The 22,560-nt window shown below is 39.0% G+C and overlaps 1 protein-coding gene across 1 annotated transcript in view; it reads left to right on the plus strand.

Moving 5' to 3' along the window:
* The first annotated feature begins 8,517 nt into the window (after window positions 1-8,517).
* Window positions 8,518-22,560, plus strand: part of LOC138852390 (uncharacterized) — a 262,953-nt gene continuing 248,910 nt past the window's right edge. The window contains exons 1-2 of the mRNA XM_070082742.1: window positions 8,518-8,530; window positions 15,139-15,297. Coding sequence (XP_069938843.1) covers window positions 8,518-8,530; window positions 15,139-15,297 — 172 coding nt within the window. The remainder of the gene's footprint in view (window positions 8,531-15,138; window positions 15,298-22,560) is intronic.

The following is a 22,560-nucleotide window of genomic DNA, read 5'->3' on the forward strand; positions in this document are numbered from 1 at the left end:
TATGGACTAATAAAAACACACAAACCAGGGAATCCAGTCAGACCAATTATTAGCTCCATAGGGTCAGTTTCATATAAATTATCCAAATGGCTTGTTGATATTTTGAGCCCTATTGTTGGCAAAATTTCTAACTTTAATGTTAAAAACAACATAGACTTGGTTGATAAATTAAGCTCCTTGACTGACTTAAATGATTTTAACATGGTTAGTTTTGATGTTACTTCCTTGTTTACGAAAGTTCCTGTTGATGATTTATTAAGTTTCTTATCTGAAGAACTCGTTAACTATGATTTACCATTGCCTGTTCCTACTATCATTAAACTTATTAAACTTTGCATTGTTGATGCAAAATTTGTATTTAATGATAAGTTTTACACTCAGAAGTTTGGTATGGCAATGGGAAATCCTCTTTCACCTGTTCTTAGTAACCTATACATGGAATTTTTTGAAACAAGGTTGCTTAACACAATCCTCCCTAATAGAGCTAAATGGTTCAGATATGTTGATGATATTTTGTGTCTTATGCCCAAAAATGTAGATATACACCATTTTCTTGGAAAATTAAATAGCTTAGCCCATTCTATAAACTTTACTGTTGAGTTTGAAGAAAATAACTCATTGCCTTTTCTAGATGTTTTAATTATTAAGGGTAATAATGAATTCAAATTTAAAATTTACAGAAAACCTACAAATAACTGTTCCTATGTCCACTATTATTCCTCGCATCAAGATAGAGTCAAACTGTCTGTTTTCTCATCAATGTTTTTGAGAGCTTTACGAATTTGTAGTCCTGAGTTCATAGATGAGGAAATATCCAAAATTTATGAAATAGGTAATGATTTAAAATACCCAAGAAATGTAATTGATAAATCTTTTAAAGTTGCATGGAACACTTTTTATAATCCAAAAAAGGGCAACCAGCCTTATTCAACTAAAAATATGTTGGTTCTCCCTTACCATGAAAACTTGGTTGATATGCCTTCTCTTCTTAAGACTTTTAATATTAAAGTTGTATTCAAAAATCTTGATACAGTAAAAAAACTTTTGATTAAGAATTCCCCCCAAAATGCTGATGGATGTGTCTATAAGATTCCTTGTAAAATTTGCGATAAAGTTTATTACGGTCAAACTGGTAAAAATCTCGAACTAAGATTAAAACAACATAAATATAGCATTAGAACTGGACAAGATTCCAATGCTCTATTTATTCATGTAAGAGATTTTAACCATCCAATTGATTTTCAAAAAGTTGAGAAAGTAGTATCAAGCAAGTCCATGGTCGACAGGAATATAATTGAATCTTGTTTCATAAAAAGCAGTTTTGACAATAATATGAATATTTCCTTTGGTTTATATAAATTAGATCCATTTATAATTAATAGAATTTGGGTAGAATTTAATAATACACTGGACAAATAAATAGCTTGGGGGTGAGTTTTGCAAAAGACCTATCCAAGTTGGCTCGCCGCGCGTCACGTGTTTAACCGTTGTGGGATCTGATAGTGAGGTGCTGGCCGACCCCTTATATAGCTTCCTTGGATGCTTCACTTTCATAGTTCCTTGATAATGTGAGTAGTCACGAAAGCGCTTGGAATTTCTCTATTCTTTCAGAGTGGTTGTTTTGCATATATATATATATATATATATATATATATATATATATATATATATATATATATATATATATATATATATATATATATATATATATATATATATATATATATATATATATATATATATATATATATATATATATATATATATATATTCTGTTATTTCTAGCATGTATCAGTTTAAGTTTATTTAATGTTACTTAAGCTCAGTGATATATATATATATTTTCGTTAAGTTCGGATTAATGTCTGCTGATTTACTGAAAAAGCAAATTTCTATTCTACCAATTCGGAGTTCACTGTTGCGGAAACTCTCCAATTCAGCTTAATCGGCAGTCACATCAAAATGTACAATTAATCACCATTTAACGTGTACTTTGATTATATCGTTAACCCTAGTTTTATGATTTAATTTAAACATAAAACTCACTTTCAGTTAGTTACAATTACTTTAAAATACTTGTAATTAAATACATTGTGCTTAAATTACAATTACTCCAAGAGGCTGATGATAGTTCATTGATATTAATTAGGGAATTACGGCAGGATAAGATTTTTTTAACAGTGCTAATGCTACGGTGTACAAACAGTCCGAATTTGAGCTGTTTCCTCATATGACTGGTTGTTTACTGACAAGTGTTCTATGTCCAACAGGCATGATTGGTAATAATGGGAACTGCAACCCCAACGGCGTGCCTTCACTAGGTGGCGCCCACATGGTTAAGAACTTCACCTGGTATAATACTTATTATGCAGGTATCGGATTCTTCGGAGTCTACTATGAGTGTGACACTGGTAAACGAACTGCATCCGGCGCCCCTGGCCTGTTTATGGAATGTTTATATGGTAGCTGGAGAGCCATCAGTGACTCCTGTGTACAGTGTAAGAAATGCTGAATAGTGTTCTTTGGCAATATGTTGAAAGACAATGATGGGAAATTAGTATTATGGAACATGGACCGTGCGTACATGTAAGGGTCAGAGTGCTTCTGCAATAGTCCGTGTTCATGTACAATGGTCAGAGTGGTTTTTCAATGGTCAGGGTGTGGGTACAATCATCAGTGTGCAAGGACAATAGTCAGTGTTCTGTTTGCAATCGTGTCTTTACGATTTCGTGAGTCAGTGTTCTGGTACAATGGTTAGGGTGTAGATGCAATGTTCTTTGTACACGTACAATTATGTCAGTGTGCAGGCACAATTTTCAGCATGACTCACGAAATCCCCGCCCGTGGTATGGTTAACAATGTTCAGCATTTTGGTGCAATAATCTGAGTGTAAACTCAATGGTGAATGTGCAAAGTACAATAGACAGTGTGCCAGTACAATGATCAGTGTGCTAAAGGAATAACTGGGAAAGTGGGGAGATGGATCTTCAACTTCCTAACAAATCGAACACAAAGAGTAGTGGTCAACAGAGTTAAATCGGAGGCTGCCATAGTGAAGAGCTCTGCTCCACAAGGCACAGTACTCGCCCCCATCTTATTCCTTATCCTCATATCAGACATAGACAGAGATGTACATCACAGCACCGTATCATCCTTTGCGGATGATACTAGGATCTGCATGAGGCTGTCATCTGCTGAGGACGCGGTTAACCTCCAAGAAGATATAAACAAAGTTTTCCAGTGGACAACGGTAAACAATATGATGTTCAATGAGGACAAATTCCAACTACTCCGTTATGGAAAACTGGAGGAGATAATAACTAGAACAGAGTATACTACAGACTCTGGCCATACAATAGAGCGGAAAAATAATGTAAGGGACCTGGGAGTAGTAATGTCTGAGGATCTCACTTTCAAGGATCACAACAGTGCCACGATCGCACGTGCAAAGAAAATGATAGGATGGATAATGAGAATTCAAAACGAGAGATGCCAAGCCACTGATGATCCTTTTCAAATCACTTGTTCTCTCTAGGCTGGAATACTGCTGTACATTAACATCTCCATTCAAGGCAGGTGAAATCACAGATCTAGAGAGTGTACAGAGATCCTTTACTGCACGTATAAGTTCTGTCAAGCACCTTAACTACTGGGAACGCTTGAAAGCACTTGACTTGTACTCGTTGGAACGCAGGAGGGAGAGATATATCATAATCTACACTCGGAAAATCTTGGAAGGAATGGTCCCAAATCTGCACACAGAAATCACTCCCTACGAGAGTAAAAGACTGGGCAGGCGATGCAAAATGCCGCCAATAAAAAGTAGGGGCGCCATTGGTACACTAAGGGAAAACATCATAAGTGTCCGGGGCCCAAGACTGTTCAACAGCCTCCCATCAAGCATTAGGGGAATTGCCAATAAACCCCTGGCTGCCTTCAAGAGAGAGCTGGACAGATACCTAAAGTCAGTGCCGGATCAGCCGGGCAGTAACAGCCTAGTTGATCAGGCCCTGATCCATCGGGAGGCCTGGTCATGGACCGGGCCGCGGGGGCGTTGATCCCCGGAATAACCTCCAGGTAACCTCCAGGTAGCCAGTACAATGATCAGAGGGCAAGTACAACGGTCAATGTACTGGTACAATGACCATTCTGCAGGTATAATGGTCAGTGTGCTTATACAATTGATAATGCTATCGTACAGTGATGAGTGTGCTGATGCAATAATCAATGTGTAGGCACAATAGTCAGTGTCCTTGTAGAATGGGCAATTTAGACACACAACCTGCACCTAGCAAACAATTTCATTTCCACGCTCTTCCTGAAACTCAAACTTGGCATCCCTCTACGTTCCATCATCTCCTAAAGAGATTTTGTTTCTTATCCACTTGCCTACTGGATGACCAAAACTCCTTTCTTAGAACTTTTTCTCCTTACTTCCGGCACTCTCAAGACTTCATCGAACGTGTTCGGCCACATTCGACCTGTAAGATGCTAATGTTGACATTGTGTCCCACTTCAGTAATGCCCCTCTCGATGTTCTTTATTTTCTTAGAGTGAAGGACGCTGAAGGACTACTTCATCTCTCCATACCAACTGATGTGTTTCTTTATCTTATTCGCTTTTGTGTGGATTCCATTTGTTTTTCCTTTAAAGGTAAATTTTATTCCCAAGCCTTTGGTGTTGATATGGGCTTTACTTTGTTCCATGTGCTTGCTAACCTTTATATGGAGTATTTTGAAAATGTTCTACATCCTATTACTGGGGTATGCCCTTTTCTCTGATCTCGCTATGTAGATGATGTCTTTGCTCTTACTTAGGCCACATCACTCCAGTCATTTCTCGATGCTCTTAATAATCTAATTCCTTCCATTAAGTTCAAAGCTGAATGTGAATATAACACTGCTTCTTATACTAGATGAATAGGAAATGGGGTACCTTCATGATACTTGAACAGTACAGCACCCGATCCAGTATTAGAAGCATCTATTTATAGACAGAATGGTTCACTGCTGTCTGAAGATTTAAAATTGGTTATCGGGAAAATATTTTTTATCGAGTTAAATTTTTCCCGAGCTTTCTAGATTTCTAGCGGTTCCCTTACAGACTTTTTCAGGCAGTTCGACAATACTCCAGTAAGATCTGTAAGATTTAGAATTAATTTAGCATAAAAATTTACCGAGCTTAAGAAACTGCGCACGAGTTTCTCAGTTTATGTAACTTAAACTCAAGAAAAGCCTAAATTTTAACAGGTAGAGATGTAAACAATTATCTGAAAAGAATAAAACCAAGATACTGAATTTAAAAGAAACAGCAACAAGAAAACATTTATTAGGCTTTTCAATTAGGTTATGAGAGTAGAGTCTAAGCAAGACTGAAGGTCATTACGTCATCACGTAAATATGGTCAGTATAGAATCAACAGGCATATTACCCAGGACTTTCCCTGTCAGTCTTATCTTAGGTTGCACAAGCTGTTACAAGGCCTAAAGGAACATAACTCTGTACTGCATCAACCCTCGGTGTGTCGGGAAAGCTGTGTATTGTTTAGACGAAGATGTAACATTACCGGATGGTATTCCTGTGTAATATCGATTTCTGAAAAGTATGAAGCATTACAAAATTTATGTAGGTCACTATCAATGTTTGGCATAGGTTCAGTATCCCACCGATTGATAGTATTAAGTCCTTTAAAATCCACAGTGAGCATATATGATTTATCTGTTTTTTTTATCATTACTACTGGCGAACTTATTCTGATGGTTCAGCTATTATAATTTTTTATAGTATGTCTACCACTCGGTCGAACACATCTCTAAGATGCACACTGTACATCCTGTTCTTGTAAATTGTGCAGGAACAGGATACAGTTTCTTTTTATGGGACTGTCTGTAGTTAATTCAGTGTTATGAACTACGGTAGAGGTGATACCAGGAATATCTGAAAAAATCAGAAAATTTGTTTATATATATTATTTCCCATTTCTTCTATCTAGCGAAGGACTAATATTCACGGCAGTGTTAGCTGGGTGTTCTGAAGTAATCTCGTTATTTAGGTCATCATCATATTCCAAGCTGGTGGCATCAGTTATGCAAACATTGCAGTAATATCCATCTTCGGTATCTAGATGGAGTGGGAAAATAATATCAAAATTATTTAAGCAATTCTGCAGTGACTGACAGTTACGCTGCAAATTAACAAAGTCATCCTTTGATATTTTCCGGGAACTGAAATCTGAGAATACCAAAGGATATACCAGAGAAGTTGCCTTGGCTTTGGTCTGAGCCCAGATCAAGACATTTATAGAATCAGATGAGATACACTTGCCCTCTTCTGGTATGGGGACAGATGATTCTTCTACACCAGTCTTGGAAATAGAATCATCTGTTACCGTAATCAAAGGGACAATAATATCGTTCCCACTAGCAGTTTCAGGAATAGAAGCAAAGATGGGAGTTGTAGACTTTGAAGGAAGAGAAACTGAAAGACAGAACTTGGTGGTGATATAAAGTCAGCCTCTGAAGGGAAAATAGCACCTTTATAATTACCAATATGTACTGAGCATGAAGTGATAGGGGCTAGCACAGCATCGGTCCACCCTGTGAACCATATGGATCGGATGTAACACCGTACTGAAGGAAAGCTGTCAACACGGCCTAAATAATCTGAAAGAGTAGTAGAGGCATGGTTAAGTTTAAGGTTAAGGAATAATTTACTATATATATTATTACACACGTACAACCAGTGTTACGTAGTATATTGGAGACGTTCATTCCATTAACTGTACCTGAACAAAAAGGTGACTTATCGTCACATTCCATATAACTGCCAACTTTTTTGTATGTTCTTAGAAGGTCAATCTTGCTGAGTTTTTCCATGGGGAGGCTTATTTTCCTTGGGTTCTCCTGAATTTTTGGCCTTGCGGTTTGATTCTTTCAGGTCTTTATAATAATTATGGGTATTTGCATAGACAGCAGCAGCTTAGGCAACTTCATCGGCTGTTAAGTTACGATCTCTGACAAAAGTTCGAATCTGGTGAGGGAGAGCAGCCTGGAACTGGTCTGCAACCATTAAATCTCTAAGAGAGTCATAGTGCAGATCATTTCCAGAGCTTTTAATCCAAAAGTCAAAAAGTCGAAAGAGTGTAATTTGAAACTGTCGGAAATTCTGGCCGGGTTTTAAAGTTGCATACCGGAATTCCCCTTCCTATAGAAATTCTGGTTCTTTTGGAAAGCTTTGAGTATTAATTTCTTAAACAAATTATAGTGACAGATTATCTCCTAAGATAAAATGGTGTAGGTGTTTAAAGCAGAACCAGAAAACAACAAACCTAATCTGACAGCCAAGATGTCAGCGAGCCTTTCACAGAAGGTAGCGGTATTTTCAAACCTAATGATGTAAGAAGTAATTCTTTTCCCTCTGTGAAGGGAGGTAAGTTAGGCACAGGCACACTGGAGTTAGGTGTATATCATTCCAGCATGTCTTCTAATTTCTACTGTGAGAATGCTAATTTCTTTTGTTCTAACTCGAGGTGCATTCATTCTAACTCATGATCACTCTTTCTCCCATCTCACGTTCCCTATTATTAGCTCTTTCCTCACGTTCTCTCTTAATGCTCTCAATCTCTCGCTCTTTCCTCACGTTCTCTTCCTTTACATCTTTCTTCACGTTCACTTGCCCTTTCTTCACGATCAAGTCTGTCATGCTCCTATTTTTCTTCTCTATCTCTTTCCAGCTTTCTCTCCCTTTCTTCTTTCAATTCTTCCTTGTTCCTTTTTTTTCTTTTTCCTTTACTTCTTCTCTTTCATTTCTCTTTCCTTTTGTTCTTTCCTATCTATTTCATCCTTTATCCTTTGGATCTTAGTAGTAATAAAAGATTCTATTTTTTCCTGTAGTTCTCATATTGTTTCTCATATTCATCCAAAATTTATACTCCCCAATTTGATAAATGAAACTTAGAGAGCTCTATGATAAATGGAACAAAACAGATGCTAAAAAAAATGGAGGGTTCAACTCCCTGCTTCAATCAAACTGTAGAGAGCAGGCACTGTGCTTCCCACCTCCAGGACTCAAGTCCGGCTAACAGGTTTCCATGAATCTCTTCATAAATGTTACACTCCAGTAGCACTTCAAGTCATAAAAACTCTTTACCTCCACTCGCTCCTAACATGCTCATGCACACTTGCTGGAAGTCTAAGCCCCTCATATGCAAAACCTCCTTTACCCTCTCCCTCTAACCTTTCTTAGAACGTCCCTTACCCTACCTTCCTTCCACTACAGATTTATATGTCCTCCAAGTCAATTAATTTCGTTCCATCCTCTCTAAATATCCGAACCGCCTCAATAACCTCTCCTCAGCCCTCTGGATAATACTTTTTGAAATCCCGCACTACGTGTTGGTATATAAAAGACTGTTGGGTAGACTTCAAGATGTACAAGTTTATAGAGGAGGACACATATATCAGATCACTCTTCAGTTGTAGCTACAGTGAGAGTAAAAGGTAGATGGGATACAAGGAAAATGGAAGCAGCAGGTAAGAGAGAGGTGAAGGTTTATAAGGTAAAGGAGGACTCAGTTAGGGTAAGATATAAACACCTAATGGAGGATAGATGGGTTTGTGAAAGTATAGGTAATGGGGTTGAAGTTGTATGGGGTAGGTTTAAGAATGTAGTGTTAGTGTTCAGCAGAAGTTTGTGGTTACAGGAAAGTGGGTGCAGGAGGGAAGAATAGTGATTGGTGGAATGATGATATAAAGAGATTAGTAAGAGAGAAAAAGTTAGCATAAGAGAGGTTTTTACAAAGTAGAAGTGATGCAAGGAGGGAGGAGTATATGGAGAGGAAAAGGGAGGTTAAGAGAGAGTGGTGAAGCAATGTAAAAAGAGAGCAAATGAGAGAATTGGTAAGATGTTATCAACAAATTTTGATGAAAATAAGGAAAAGTTTTGGAGTGAGATTAATAAGGTAAGGAAGCCTAGGGAACGAGTGGATTTGATAGTAAAAATTAGGAGAGGAAAGTTATTAAATGGTGAGTTAGAGGTATCGGGAAGATGGAGGGAATGTTTTGGGGAATTGCTAAATGTTGATGAAAATAGGTAAGTTATTGAAAGCGGTGAAAAGCTTTTACGAGGATAGTGAGGCTCAGGTTAGAGTATGTAGGAGAGAGGGAGATTATCTCCCAGTAAAAATAGGCCTTAGACAAGGATGTTTGAGGTCACCATGGTTGTTCAATATATTTATAGAGGGTGTTGGCAACAGGGATGGGATTAAACGATAAAGAATCTAGTACGAAGTAGGAGTTGTCACAGTTGCTCTTTGCTGATAACACTGCACTTTTGGGAGATTCTGAAGAGAAGTTGCAGATTTTGGTGGATGAGTTTGGTAGGGTATGTAAAAGAAGGAAATTAAAAATGAATATAGGAGAGAGTAACGTGATGAGGATAACAAAAAATATAGGTTACGAAAGAATGGATATCAAATTGGAAGAAGAGGTATGGAGGAGGTGAATGTATTCAGATATTTGGGACTGGATGTGTCAGCAGATGGGTCTATGAAGGATGAGGTGAATAGTAGAGTTGACAAGGGGAAGAGGTGAGTGGTGCACTGAGGAGTCTGTGGAGACAAAGAACTTTGTCCATGGAAGCAGAGGGGAATGTATGAGAGCATAGTTATACCAACACTCTTGTCTAGGTGTGAAGCATGGGTGGTAAATGTTGCAACGAGGGGAAGGCTGGAGGCAGTGGTGATGTCGTGTCTGAGGGCAATGTGTGGAGTTAATATAATGCAGAGAATTTGTAGTTTGGAAATTAGGAGGAGGTGCGGGATTATCAAAGCTATTATCCAGAGAGCTGAGGAGGAGCTGTTGATGTGGTTCGGACATGTAGAGAGGATGGAACAAATTAAAATCACTTCGAGAGTGTATAAATCTGTAGTGGGGGGAAGGCGGAGTAGAGATAGGCCTAGGAAAGGCTGGATGGAGGGGGTAAAGGAGGTTTTTGTGTACGACTAGCTTGGACTTCCAGCAAGCATGCGTGAGCTTGTTAGATAGGAGCGAGTGAAGACAAATGGTTTATAGGACTTGACGTGCTGTTGGAGCATGAGCAGGGTAATATTTATGAAGGGATTCAGGGAAACGGGCAGGCCGGACTTGAGTCCTGGAGATGGGAAGTACAGTGCCTGCACTCTGAAGGAGGGGTGTTAATGTTGCAGTTTTATAACTGTAGTGTAAGCATGCCTCTGGCAAGACAGTGATGGAGTGAATGATGATGAAAGTTTTTCATTTTTGGGCCACCTTGCCTTGGTGGGGAATGGCCAATGTGTTGTTAATAATAATAATAATAATAATAATAATAATAATAATAATAATAATAATAATAATAATAATAATAATAATAAATTCTAATCTGCAGGCAACGGGTTCTCTGCATAATATTCCTATACTTCCAGTCTCCTAAATCTTTACAGCTCAGTTCCTTATATATCAAACTTTCTTTTCGCCAAAGTAATACTCTTCAAAGCAGTCTAGTTCGTACCTCTGCTGCCACTGATGTTTCTGGAATCTTCTCCATTTTTGCTTCTTGTCCTCACTAATACTTTGAAGAAAATTTCAGACAGACGATAGGAGCACAAAAAAAAGTGTTAGTCAAACGAATGGTCAAAGTATTAACCCTTTTTGAAGCTATCGTCTTCGATGTTCACCAAGAAACAGCTTAAATCTCTTTGAATAATTTTGATGTTGCAGTGTTGCTCGCCAGAGCCTCAATGCTAGACTTGTTAACCTACCTGGAAGATAAATTGAATAAGTTTTCAATGCCGTTTCACCAAAAACATTATCACTAAATTAATTAAACTATGTGTAGCTTACTACAAGTTTATTGTGGAAGGAAAGTGCTATTATCAAACATGAGATGTCGATGGTGAATTCATTATCTCTCAGTTTTGAGTAATTTACATCAGAAGGTTTTTAGTCTAAATTGTTGGAGGAAATCCTTCTTATACATAAAATAACCCGCACATAAAACTTATGACGGCGTTTTGCAATGGTCAGTGGAGAATCACAATGATAAATGTCTTGGTACAATGGTGAGTGTACAGTATGTAAAATTTTAATTTTTGCCCTCGTCTGCCTGATTTACGCCTCCTGAACAGGCTTTCCGTGTACCCCCTATCAAGCTCTCTCTGTATATTGTCTGTCGTTATCATGAAATTATTCTTTTTGTTTTATATCATCAGGTTTTAGTCCTTTTCTATTCTCTCTTCTTAGCTCATAATCTTCAGCTCCTGGACTGGTCTCCGTACAAACTTTTGCATTTTCTCTAGGTTCTTGACACTTTTATTAGGTGCGAGTTCCATATTAGTGTCGCATACTCCAAGATCAGATGGACATATGCCGTGTATTTTGTTGTTAATGACACCTTGTTGAGGTTCCTGAAAGCTAACCTCAGATTTGCTAGACGCTCGTTTCCTGAGGAAGTTTGCTGGTACAGTGGTAGTGTGCAAGTTCAGTAGTAAGTATTAAGGAATAATCACCTCTGCACAGGCACATTGGTCATTATACAGATAAAATGGTCCTTCTGCTGGTGTAATGATCAGTGTGTAGGTACACTTGCGGGAAAAAGTTACTTGTCACTCTCCTGGGTAGAAATAATATCAGGCAACTCAGACATAGTAAATAGAGTAGTCCAGTCTATTGTCCTGAATGATTTAGCGCAGCTTGGAACGACGATGGTGATTGGGTGGGAAAATTAATTGCCGGTACTTTCTGTGCATCTATATTAAATTACATTTATGAATGCAGACATGAAATGATTACCGTTCCGATATTATATCTAATATTATAAAAAAATAATTATTTGGAAATGTAACTTGAATATATTGTAAAGGAAATGTTATGATTGATAACAGATCAGTAATCATCATACATTAGCAGTTATATCTACTCACGTGAAGCAAACACACACACACACATATATATATATATATATATATATATATATATATATATATATATATATATATATATATATATATATATATATATATATATATATATATTTATATATGTATAAGAACAAAAGAAAGAAGGAACACTGCAACAGGCCTACTGACCCATGCGGAGCAGGTCCATGTCCCCCTCCCCCGGATTAGACCAATGACCCACCCAGTCTGGTCATCCCCACTCAAGGATGGAGCACTGTTCCTGACCCAGCAGCACAAGCTAGTCAGGTCCAACTCACACCCACCCACACCCACTCATGTATTTATCTAACCTATTTTTAAAACTACGCAACGTTTTAGCCTCAATAACGGTACTTGGGAGTTTGTTCCACTCATCCACAACTCTATTACCAAACCAGTACTTTTCTATATCCTTCCTGAATCTGAATTTTTCCAACTTGAAACCATTGCTGCGAGTCCTGTCTAGGCTAGATATTTTCAGCACACTATTTAAGAACATAAGAACATAAGAATGAAGGAACACTGCAGCAGGCCTACTGGCCCATGCGAGGCAGGTCCAAGTCTCCTACCGGCTTAAGCCAATGCACCCAACCTAGCCAGGTCAGGTCACATTGACTTAAGGGAGGAACACGGCAACCGACCTGGTAGCACAAGCTAATCAGGTCCAACTTACACCCACCCACACCCACTCATGTATTTATCCAACCTATTTTTAAAGCTACACAACGTTCTGGCCTCTATAACTGTACTTGGGAGTTTGTTCCACTCATCCACAACTCTATTACCAAACCAGTACTTTCCTATATCCTTCCTGAATCTGAATTTTTCCAACTTAAAACCATTGCTGCGAGTCCTGTCTAGGCTAGATATTTTCAGCACACTATTTACATCACCTTTATTTATTCCTGTTTTCCATTTATACACCTCGATCATATCCCCCCTAATTCTATGCCTTTCGAGAGAGTGCAGATTCAGGGCCTTCAGTCTATCCTCATAGGGAAGATTTCTGATACATGGGATCATCTTTGTCATCCTCCTCTGTACGTTTTCCAGAGCATTTATATCCATTCTGTAATATGGTGACCAGAACTGAGCAGCATAATCTAAATGAGGCCTAACCAAGGATATATAGAGTTGAAGAACAACCTGAGGACTTCTATTATTTATACTTCTAGATATGAAGCCAAAATTCTGTTAGCTTTATTGCGAACACTAATGCACTGTTGTCTTGGTTTTAGGTTACTGCTAACCAGAATTCCTAAATCCTTTTCGCAATCGGTAGTATTAAGATCTATATTATTTAGTTTATATGTGGCATGGTTATTTAACTGTCCAACATTTAGAACTTTGCATTTGTCACTTCTCCGACTACTGCGTCAGTCTATTCAAATCATCCTGGAGTGCTCTAGTGTCCTCAATAGAATGAATTGGACGGCCTATTATGGTGTCATCAGCAAATTTGCTTATGTCGCTATTTATTCCCTCATCTATGTCGTTTATGTAGATTGTGAAGAACAAGGTGCCCAACACTGACCCCTGTGGAACAACGCTCGTGGCGTGCCCCCATTGTGATTTCTCCCCATTAATGCAAACCCATCTGCCCTTTCCCAGTGCCCCAGAAGCCTTAATAGGAAGTTTTTTCTTATAATCCTCAAACCCATATGGTTTTTGAACTCAAGGTAATTTGTTACGAGCAAATGTCAGTGAATAAACAAAATGGATGCGAGCTTGAACCGTGGTCATGACTGGTAGCAGGTCCAGAGCTGAATATGTAAATTGAGTTTGCAAGGTTGATTTTTCTTGGTCAGGAAGTTTTGCGCTGCGGATCCCCAGGGCAATTAGATACGATGGCCTATAAAAATGTATGCTGTTAACTGCATATTTGTGCTTCCTGTAGTAAGTGAATTCTGGTTTAGAGTCGCCTTTTATGATGAGCCTGTCAAGAAAGGAAAGTTATCTATATTCTTTTCATCCTTCCTCAAATTAAATGATAGTTTAAAGATTTTTGAGTTTGTTAAAGAGATTACTGGAATCTCCTTACTTTTCATTTAACATAATTAAAATGTCGTCTATATATTTTTGATAAGGCATGTCCCATTTTTTTATGTTGCTGAGGCTGTGACTTTCGAATTCCTTCGTACAGATTAACCAACAGTAGAGAGAAAGGGAGCTGCCCGTGTTGCACTTACTCTTCTCTTCGTATTAGTCATTCTGGAAGGATATAATAGTCTAATTGATTTTATAAAAACGAATTTTTTCATTAAATATCTAGGTGTTTTCTAGTTAGTATTTTTTCAAAGTATTTTATCCATTTTCAAAGTTTTTCCAATAATTTCATAATAACCATTATCTAAAATGGCTGTAGACAAAACGTGTTATTTTCTTTGGGTTGACAGTTAACATTCTTGAAGTGAAAACCTTAGGGGTTTTTTTCAGGAAGGTTAACATAGATTGTATGAGTATTGTTTTAAGATCAATGGTTCAGTATCGTCTGATCTTATTGCCTTCCTCCTTTTATTTGATAATAATTTCTTAAGATCTTTTGGAACTTTTCACTGTACTGTATTTCAATTAATCGCTGTCTGGAGCTTGAGTTCATGACATCCAAAAAGTTTTCTCCGGTAAATACCTTTTGAAAATTCATATTTAGTATCTCATTTCCTTCAAAAGATTCCAAAAAAATTTTTCTTCCTAAATTTAATTTACATTTCGCAAATCTGAATAAAACATTTGGTTCCTTAATGCCTTTGTCCACATTTCTCTGTGCAAAGATATTTCTTTCCTTCTTAACATTTTTATGTTCACTTTTAATCTATTTAAGTTTCTAGTAAATCCCTAAGATGAGACATTTCCTATATTGGTTCCATTTTCCCAGGTGCAGTACCTATCTCTTCCTCTCGGAAGTTAATACGTCAGTCATGAAGTTGCGTCACTAAACATTATTCCAAGACCAATAAAATAATTGAAAATAGTTGATGAAAGAAACTTTATGAGCTGTATAGAACTTCTATTTTTTCCTTTTCTACAAGAAAATCTATCATTATTCTAACCTTTGTTCCCATAATGGCGGAGCTAACTGCTGCTGATGTCTCAGTTATACTTTAAAAAAATGGCTTTAGTATTAAATAAGCATTTTACCATTTTATTTTAATGTCAGTTAACTAATGACTTCTGTTCCTACAACAGACACACCGTCTCCATCGCTCTCACCAGTCGTATTGTTCGATGACGGGACAGTGCGAGTGTGGGGCTGCCAGTCCCTCTCTCAGGGTCTGGGCACTAACAGAAGGATGGTGATGGCACTAGCCAGTGACACCATGTGGTCCAACCCTGGTAACTGCAGCGGTGAGTAGTGTAGGTCTAGGCTTCCATGATCATGTAGATATTATTACAACTACACAGGTTATGACGTGGTGACACCTTACCTTGTCACCACGTCAAACGTGGTGACAAGATGAGGTGTAGCTTTGGTAAGTCCTCGGTCAGAGTTGGTCGAAAAATAAAAGAAACATAACCTTGGAAGTTAGTCTTATTTTTAATTCAAGATTGTTATAAAATCAAGAAGAAATTGACTGTATAACTAAGACCACACCAACATCTACACTAATTTACGACAAAACTTACACTCAAACCCACTCTAACACTCTCGCTTACACTTATTCGTACACCTACAAGAACATAACATAAGAAAGAAGGAACACTGCAACAGGCCTACCGACCCATGCGGAGCAGGTCCATGTCCCCTCCTCCCGGAAAAGCCCAATGACCCACCCAGTCTGGCCACCTCCACTTAAGGAAGGAGCACAGCACCAGACCCAGCAGCACAAGCTAGTCAGGTCCAACTCACACCCACCCACACCCACTCATGCATTTATCTAACCTATTTTTAAAACTACACAACGTTTTAGCCTCAATAACTGTACTCGGGAGTTTGTTCCACTCATCCACAACTCTATTACCAAACCAGTGCTTTCCTATATCCTTCCTGAATCTGAATTTTTCCAACTTGAAACCATTGCTGCGAATCCTGTCTTGGCTGGAAATTTTCAGCACGCTATTTACATTCCCTTTATTTATTCTTGTTTTCCATTTATTCACACCCGATCATATCCCCCCTAATTCTACGCCTTTCGAGAGAGTGCAGATTCAGGGCCCTCAGTCTATCCTCATAGGGAAGATTTCTGATACATGGGATCATCTTTGTCATCCTCCTCTGTACGCTTTCCAGAGCATTTACATCCATTCTGTAATACGGTGACCTGAACTGAGCAGCATAGTCTAAATGAGGCCTAACCAAGGATATATAGAGTTCAAGAACAACCTGAGGACTTCTATTATTTATACTTCTAGATATGAAGCCAAGAATTCTGTTAGCTTTATTGCGAACACTAATGCACTGTTGTCTTAGTTTTAGATTACTGCTAACCAGAACTCCTAAATCCTTTTCGCAATCAGTAGTATTAAGATCTACATTATTTAGTTTATATGTGGCATGGTTATTTACCTGTCAAACATTTAGAACTTTGCATTTGTCAATATTAAACTGCATCTGTACTTCTCCGACAATTGCATCAGTCTATTCAAATCATCCTGGAGTGCTCTAGTGTCCTCATTAGAATGAACTGGACGGCCTATTTTGGTGTCATCAGCAAATTTGCTTATGTCGCTATTTATTCCCTCATCTATGTCGTTTATGTAAATTGTGAACAACAAAGAGCCCAACACTGATCCCTGAGGAATACCGCTTGTGACGTGCCCCCATTCTGATTTCTCCCCATTTATGCAAACTCGCTGCTGCCTATTTGTCAGCCATGCCTCTACCCAGGAAAAAAATTCTCCTCCTATACCGTGTGCCTTAAGTTTCCTCAATAGCCTCTGATGTGGAACTCTATCGAAAGCCTTACTGAAGTCCATATACACAATATCATATTCATTACCATGATCTGCCTCCTCAAACACCTTAGTGAAAAAAGTTAGTAAATTTGTAAGACAGGAACGCCCCTTTGTAAAACTGTGTTGAGATTCATTAATCAATCTGTGCCTATCAAGATGGCTATGAATTGCTCGAATTGCTCGGCAATTATTGATTCCATAAATTTTCCCACTATGGAGGTAAGGTTTATTGGTCTATAGTTCGAAGCCAAGGACCTGTCACCTGCCTTGTAAATAGATATTACATTTGCCATTTTCCACTTATTAGGCACTATGCCAGTTTGCAGTGATATGTTAAAAAGATTAGCCAAAGTATGCTAAGTTCCTCTTTACATTCCTTTAACACCCTTGCAAGCAGTTTATCAGGACCTGGGAATCTGTTAGGTTTTAGTTTCTCTATTTGTCTGAGGACAATGTCATTAGTTACCGCAATCGTGCATAGTTTATTATCAACCTGTTCTACGTAATCTATTATTTCAGGAATATCGCTAGTATTTTCCTGGGTGAAAACTGAGAGGAACTAGGTATTGAGAATTTTACACATATCCTTATCACTGTCAGTGATCTGACCAGAGTTACTCTTAAGTGGGCCAATCTTGTCCCTAATCTTACTTTTGTATACCTGAAAGAACCCTTTTGGATTAGTCTTTGAATCCCTTGCGACCTTAGCCTCATAATCTCTTTTTGCTTTTCTTATTCCTTTCTTTATTTCTCTCTTTAATTGAATATATTGATTTCTTAACTGCACATCCCCTCTTTTGATACGCCTATATGTGCCTCTCTTTTGACCAATGAGATGTTTTAATCTATTGTTCATCCATTTGAGATCATTTTTGTTAGATCTAATTTCCCTACTCGGAACAAAAGTTGTCTGGGCAGCTAGAACTATGCCCTGAAAAACGTCATATAGCAACCAAGATCACCTACCTGACCCATAGTCAGGACATGCCAATTTAGCCCACCCAGGTAATTTTTCAGTCCCATGAAGTCAGCCAAGTGAAAATCTGGGACAGAGATTTGATTGCAGTTATCTGGGTAATTCCATGATATATTGAAACTAAGTGATTTGTGATCACTTTCCCCAAGCTCATCATTAACCTCAAGATTATTAATTAGTTACTCTTTGTTGGCAAGAACCAAGTCAAGCAGATTGTTTCCTCTAGTTGGTTCTCTCACAACCTGTTCTAAAAAGCAATCCTGAACCGTATCAAGAAAGTCACTAGACTCAAGATTTCCTGTCACATTGTTCCAATCAATTTGTCTAAAGTTAAAATCTCTCATTATCACAACATTTTCATATATAGATGCCTTATGAATTTCATCCCATAAGAGCTTACTGCACTTCCTATCAAGGTTTGGGGGGCCTATAAATCACACCCAAAATTAATTTGCCACGTCCCTCGAGAAACTGTAGCCAAACAGATTCTGCGTTCTATGTTTCTAATCTTATATCATGTCTAAGACAACAATTTAAATTTTCTCTGATATACATCGCCACATCACCACCCTTCCTGTTGACCCTGTCAGTGTGGAATAGTTTATAACCCTGTATGTTGCATTCAGAAGGCATTTTTCTATCTTTCAGGTTGAACCAGGTCTCTGTTATACCAATAATATCTATATTACCTACACTTGCAAGTAATCTTAGCTCATCTATCTTATTTCTTAAACTCCTAATATTTGTATAGTAAACCTAAAGGAAGCTAGTCACTCGTTGCCCTCTACTATCTCTCTTTGTTTGTTGATCAATTGATTTGCCAATACTAGCAACTTTATTTTGAATATTGTCTTTTAACCCTAATGCTGCAGCCTGATTGTTTCCCACAAACACTCATACCTCTATAATCTATCAGTTTAAATTCCTAGACAAGTCATCAATTACCCTCTCAATCGAATTGGCTAATGCAACCGCTCCATCCCCAGAGAGATGAACCCCATCCCTTGCATACATATCACGTTTGTCAAAGAATAGGTCCCAGTTATCAATGAATGGGATTGCAAGTTCCTTGCAGTACCTGTCTAGCCAGCAATTTATACCAATTGCCCTAGACGTCCATTCATTGCCCACTCCCTTTCTAGGCAAGATGCTACATATGACTGGGATCCCTCTCTTAGACCTAACTACTTCTATGGCTGACCTGTACTTACCTAGCAGCTCCTCTCTCCTGCCTTTCTCAATGTCATTACCCCCAGCACTAAGACAGATAATGGGCTTGTTCCCATTACCTGCCATAATATTATCCAACCTGCTGACTATGTCACCAACACCAGCTCCAGGAAGGCACACTCTCTGTCTGACCTTTCTGTCTCTGTTACAAAATGTACGGTCCATATATCTTACCTGAGAATCGCCTACTATTAAAATATTCTTACCTTGATTAGCAGGGGAATCAGTGGTACCTTTAACCTCACTAACCACTGAAGTACACTCATCCTGGAGAACAGAGAATCGATTTCCTACCTTCACATCTTCTCTATGAACTCTCCTCGTCTTCCTTCTTCCTGAACTGTGAACCACTTGCCACTTAAAGCGGCTGCCACCATCACTGCTGGTGGCCATTTCCTCCTTACCAGCTAAATCCTTCTCACACTCACTCCCAAACTCATCTATGCGAAGATTCAGCCCCCTATTTTCCTCCTGAAAAAGTAGAATCTCCTTCAACACTTGAACCTGAGAGTCTAAAACACAACAAGCCATGGTGCTTGGTAACAGCCCACGCTAACTCCCAAGAGCTTAGGCAGGTATGACCACACGTGACCACTGACCTCAGCGTACCGACCACTGACCTGGCAGAAATTCACTTAAACCTACAGCCACATATACATCAATTTGTTCTTCATACCCAATGGTCACTTTCACACATACACAATACCGTGAATTAGTTTCTGCGTTGTAACATTTTACCGAAACTTATTTAGTTATACCTTGAATTAAGATACAAGTAGTGACTGTCGTATTTTTTTTTTCTTCCTCCAAGTTTTCATGTGATAACAACACCTGCTGTACTGGACTTCAAACTTCACACAAAAGTAAACCTAATTTGAGTAAAGTTTGGACTGTTATTGGTCAGTGGTGGTGAAAATTAGTCTAATTAAAATAACACAGATATTCCTGTGTTTCAGATCTTTAGTGCTCGTGTATTCTTTTTTAGAGGATTATAATTAGGCTTGATAGATGCCAATTTGCTAATTCTATTTTAAAATTTGTGGTATGTTCTATTCAATAACTTGATAGTGCCCTTTTAGTATGGCTTCAAATACTGGTCAAGATATACCAATATTATTAAAAAACTTTTTAATATTTTACTATCGACACAATTTGATCGTAAATGAAAGGTTCAGATTTTTTTGCCAATTTAGATTCCAGAAATTCTTATAACTAAATGTCAAATGGTGGACATCTATTCCTCATTTTTGTACGTACTTCTTTTTTCATTTAGAAGACAATTTTTATATTACACACTGACGGATTCAGAAAATTACGCTTAATTGAAATGATTAATCATTTTGTTTTATATTTTCACATTGACAGGCCACACACACACATATATGCACGCACACACACACACACACACACACACACACACACACACACACACACACATACGCACGCACACACACACACACACACACGCATACACATACATACACACACACACACACACACACACACACACACACACACACACACACACACACATAACACCAGGCACATCTCCTGAAGTGCACATCAACCAAATAACTGCTGCAGCATATGGGCGCCTAGCAAACCTCAGAACAGCATTCCGACATCTTAATAAGGAATCGTTCAGGACCCTGTACACCGTATACGTTAGGCCCATATTGGAGTATGCGGCACCAGTTTGGAACCCACACTTAGCCAAGCACGTAAAGAAACTAGAGAAAGTGCAAAGGTTTGCAACAAGACTAGTCCCAGAGCTAAGAGGTATGTCCTACGAGGAGAGGTTAAGGGAAATCAACCTGACGACACTGGAGGACAGGAGAGATAGGGGGGACATGATAACGACATACAAAATACTGAGAGGAATTGACAAGGTGGACAAAGACAGGATGTTCCAGAGATTGGACACAGTAACAAGGGGACACAGTTGGAAGCTGAAGACACAGATGAATCACAGGGATGTTAGGAAGTATTTCTTCAGCCACAGAGTAGTCAGTAAGTGGAATAGTTTGGGAAGCGATGTAGTGGAGGCAGGATCCATACATAGCTTTAAGCAGAGGTATGATAAAGCTCACGGCTCAGGGAGAGTGACCTAGTAGCGATCAGTGAAGAGGCGGGGCCAGGAGCTCGGACTCGACCCCCGCAACCTCAACTAGGTGAGTACAACTAGGTGAGTACACACACACACACACACACACACACACACATACACATACATACACACACACACACACACACACACACACACACACACACACACACACACACACACACACACACACACACACACACACACACACACACACACACACACACACACACACACAAGAACTGGCAGGGAAGCCAGTTAATGAGATGATGGAATATGTCGCAACAAAATGCAAGGAGGCTGAGGAGAGGTTTGTACCCAAGGGTAACAGGAATAATGAAAAAGCCAGGATGAGCCCATGGTTTACCCAAAGGTGCAGGGAGGCAAAAACCAAGTGTGCTAGGGAATGGAAGAAATATAGAAGGCAAAGGACCCAGGAGAATAAGGAGAACAGTCGTAGAGCCAGAAACGAATATGCACAGATAAGAAGGGAGGCCCAAAGACAATATGAAAATGACATAGCAGCGAAAGCCAAATCTGACCCGAAACTGTTGTACAGCCACATCAGGAGGAAAACAACAGTAAAGGACCAGGTAATCAGGCTAAGGAAGGAAGGAGGAGAGACAACAAGAAATGACCGTGAAGTATGTGAAGAACTCAACAAGAGATTCAAAGAAGTGTTCACAGAGGAGACAGAAGGGACTCCAGAAAGACGGAGAGGTGGGGCACACCACCAAGTGCTGGACAAAGTGCACACAACCGAGGAAGAAGTGAAGAGGCTTCTGAGTGAGCTAGATACCTCAAAGGCAATGGGGCCAGATAACATCTCCCCATGGGTATTGAGAGAGGGAGCAGAGGCGCTATGTGTACCCCTAACAACAATATTCAATACATCTATCGAAACAGGGAGATTGCCTGAGGCATGGAAGACAGCAAATGTAGTCCCAATCTTTAAAAAAGGAGACAGACATGAAGCATTAAACTACAGACCAGTGTCACTGACATGTATAGTATGCAAAATCATGGAGAAGATTATCAGGAGAAGAGTGGTGGAACACCTAGAAAGGAACGATCTCATCAACAGCAGCCAACATGGTTTCAGGGACGGGAAATCCTGTGTCACAAACCTACTGGAGTTCTATGACATGGTGACAGCAGTAAGACAAGAGAGAGAGGGGTGGGTGGATTGCATTTTCTTGGACTGCAAGAAGGCGTTTGACACAGTTCCACACAAGAGATTGGTGCAAAAACTGGAGGACCAAGCAGGGATAACAGGGAAGGCACTACAATGGATCAGGGAATACTTGTCAGGAAGACAGCAGCGAGTCATGGTACGTGGCGAGGTGTCAGAGTGGGCACCTGTGACCATCGGGGTCCCGCAGGGGTCAGTCCTAGGACCAGTGCT

Source organism: Cherax quadricarinatus, chromosome 8 (assembly GCF_038502225.1).
Source record: "Cherax quadricarinatus isolate ZL_2023a chromosome 8, ASM3850222v1, whole genome shotgun sequence".
Taxonomy (NCBI): domain Eukaryota; kingdom Metazoa; phylum Arthropoda; class Malacostraca; order Decapoda; family Parastacidae; genus Cherax; species Cherax quadricarinatus.